The sequence below is a fragment of the Corylus avellana genome, chromosome 2 (assembly GCF_965113065.1).
Source record: "Corylus avellana chromosome 2, dhCorAvel1.hap1.2, whole genome shotgun sequence".
NCBI lineage: Eukaryota > Viridiplantae > Streptophyta > Magnoliopsida > Fagales > Betulaceae > Corylus > Corylus avellana.
In genome coordinates, this window is record NC_142491.1 from 42,369,739 (window position 1) to 42,372,666 (window position 2,928).

Sequence of the window (2,928 nt, forward strand, 5' to 3'; positions counted from 1 at the left end):
ATCTCGACATTCCACAAATTAAATGTTCTCTCTTTTAAAGTAATTTCAAGCATGTGAAATTCTAGGTTTTTTTTTTTTTTTTTTTGACATGTCCACACAAGAGAGAAAAGAAAAATTCGAACTATTGACCTCCACTTCATTAGGCGTGGTTCTTGAGGACACGTGAAATTCTAGTTTAGTACTCCTCTAGTAACAAATTCTGATTCAAAAAATAACATTCCCTCAAATAAAATACTAGGTGAACGTGAACTGTCATCAAGAGGTAGCTCAATCAACTAGGACCACATCTAATGAAGCGGGGGTCACTAGTTCGAATCTCCCTCCCCCCTCTTGTGTGGACGTGTCAAAAAAAAAAAAAAAAAAAAAAAAAAATACTAGGTGAACTGCAAAATTCTTGTATGGGATCAATTTTCTGTACCTGACTTGGCCTAGTTCTAGTTTTTTTTTTTTTTTTTTTTTCTAGATAAATGGCCTAGTTCTTGTTGGAATTACATCCATTGACGGGTGTATTTGTAAGATTACTACTATCAAGATGGCATCTTAAGGTCCGCTAAATTTGAGGTTTCAAAAACGTGCATGCAATTTGAAAACATGATGTTTAGAACATTTCTTATGCTCTTAACCGCCACGAAAGTATGGATCTATGAATTTCAGAGTAACATCCAACTGGGTTTATTTGCTAATTTGATAGAACCTATATCAACGAATCAGGTTGTCAGTTGTTACAACATTTCTATTATGGCATGCTTGGCTTCCTTAAACTCTCATACAAGCTTTAAAGAATATGAATTTATTGAGACAATCAGCAATACACTGCACTTTCTAAGAGCTAAAAGAAAGTGACCGTAATTTAATAGATAGTAAAGTTCAATCAACAGAGAAATTAACTCACTCTAAATGTTGAGATAGCAATCCATCAAGATAGAAGTAAATACATACTAGCATAAGCCAGAAATATCTTAATAACTAGACACATAAGAGGAACTTAAAGCAGATCTACTCATCAGACTCCTGGTATTGCTTGAGAATCTCAGCACAGCCAGACAAGGCCTCGTCCTTCATGAAGCCCATTGCATTGGCAAAACGATTGTCGGATGCAATCCCGTTGTAGCGGGTGAGGATGACACGGGTGCGTTCACGCCCTGGGGACATTGCTGCACAGTCATGCTGAGGGCTGCTAACAAGCATAGCATCACAAAGCTGGTCCTCATGGTCCTCATTGATGAACATATTATAGGTTCCATACGAGTCGGTTGTTGCCTCCTTGCTGTATACGAGTTGCATTGTGTTCCTGTTTTTGCATTCCACTTTAACCCTGGCACCTGCAGAGCACATTAACAATGGAGAAGGATTGAAAATGAAATTCTCAAAATTTTAATCAAATAGTTTAAATTTTTTCAATAAAAGATCCTTAATTTTATCTTAAAAACCTGCAGCCAACCCTCTTTCATGTTATACCTGATACCATTTACTTGGATAAAAACGGCAGCAAACACGATTGTGGAATACAGGGCATCCTAAATATTCTATAAATATACAGAACCTCTTCCGATGAACAATAGGTTGTGGTCAATGTTGACACCACACTAATGACCACCTATGTCACTCAACCATATGTTATTACATCTACAAAATAGCCGGCAAATATGTTCTTTGACGATGTTAAAAACAAATTCTAAATCCCTTTTTGACTTTTCCCATGGCAACGAGCAATTCCACTCTTCAAAACAATTTCTTGAAGATCATTTCTAGATGTTACGGAGTCGGAGCGCAGCTTCCATAACGAATTAATTTATCATTTGTTGAAGACCCATTATACAAATTGCAATTTTTTATTTTGAATTATGTCGTTTGGTCTTGATTTTATTAAAACATTACTTTAGACATACTGCACACGCAATGTCGGGCATATGGTATCCATTTTTCTACCACCATGACAAACAAATATATGATTAAACATTCTCTAAGCACAGATCGTCGCTGAAATGAAACCATTACAGCATCTAACTACAAAACCAGTCAGATCCCGTCAATCATCCACCCAAAACAGCAACCAAAAAGAAACCCATCACAGAGACAAAGTCATAGTTCCTTAGATTCGCTAAGCAAATCTCAGATCTAACAAACAGGACCCATTTCATGATTTGAACCCTCCAACAAACTGAGAAAACTAAAAAAGGAGATAAATGTAGAGTGTTACCAGCGATGTAGGTAGTGGCCGAGGTCTCGAATCCGGCGCGGCAGGTGTCACAGTACACTCGCCCTTTCACTATAAAGGGGTTTCTCGCTGGGCGGCTGGCGCTAACCAACAGCGCGGGGAGGAGCACACACAGCGCAACTAACAACACCCTTCTAGCCATTCTTGCTTCTTCGCCTTTGGGTATTCCGGATTTCAGAGAGATTTAAGAGAATGCGAGTCTGAGAGGGAAGTGATGGGGAGATAAATGGGGAAAGTGTGAGAAGAGTGTAGTTGAGTAAAGTTGCGGAGAGATTTTAGGGGTGGCATCAAAAGCGCGTCAGAGATGGGTCGCTGTGTGAAGCGCGCACCGAAAACTGAAAATGTGTCGTTTCGTTGCTTTGCAATATCAGTAACGCACCACGTGATGATGGGTGGGGAGTTGGGGTGAGGTAGACGGAGATGGGGAGGACACGTAGGCGAGTGCAGAAAAGGTGCGGGGCGGACGGGTGTAGTGGAGACAACACGGCTTGTGATTGTATCATTTGTATGCAGCTGGCGGTGTCGGTGTCGGTGCTCACATGGGGGAATCGAGTGAAAGAGGTTGGAAAAGAAGTAAAGCAATCATCAATTGTCCTCCAGCCTATCTTTTTGCAGATTAATTAGAATACTGGGCGCCGTTTGCGCGTTAAAAAATAAATAAATAAAAGGCTTTGAAAAAGGGAAAAGCCCGGTTGGGACTTGGGAGAGAA

At 40.0% G+C, this 2,928-nt stretch overlaps 1 protein-coding gene across 1 annotated transcript; it reads right to left on the minus strand.

Moving 5' to 3' along the window:
* Positions 1-830: 830 nt before the first annotated feature.
* LOC132183939 (Pollen Ole e 1 allergen and extensin family protein) lies at positions 831-2,549 on the minus strand. Its single transcript, XM_059597413.2, has 2 exons — positions 2,201-2,549; positions 831-1,322 (listed from the first exon to the last, which is right to left on the minus strand). The coding sequence occupies exons 1-2, from the start codon at positions 2,358-2,360 to the stop codon at positions 997-999; spliced, it is 486 nt and encodes a 161-aa protein (XP_059453396.1). The 5' UTR covers positions 2,361-2,549; the 3' UTR covers positions 831-996.
* Between the last annotated feature and the right edge of the window lie 379 nt (positions 2,550-2,928).

Coding starts and splice junctions, on each gene's coding strand:
- LOC132183939 (XM_059597413.2), bottom strand. CDS start 2,360: ATGGCTAGAAGGGTGTTGTTAGTTGCGCTGTGTGTGCTCCTCCCCGCG. Junction 1,323..2,200: donor GGCCACTACCTACATCGCTG/GTAACACTCTAC, acceptor TGTGCTCTGCAG/GTGCCAGGGTTAAAGTGGAA.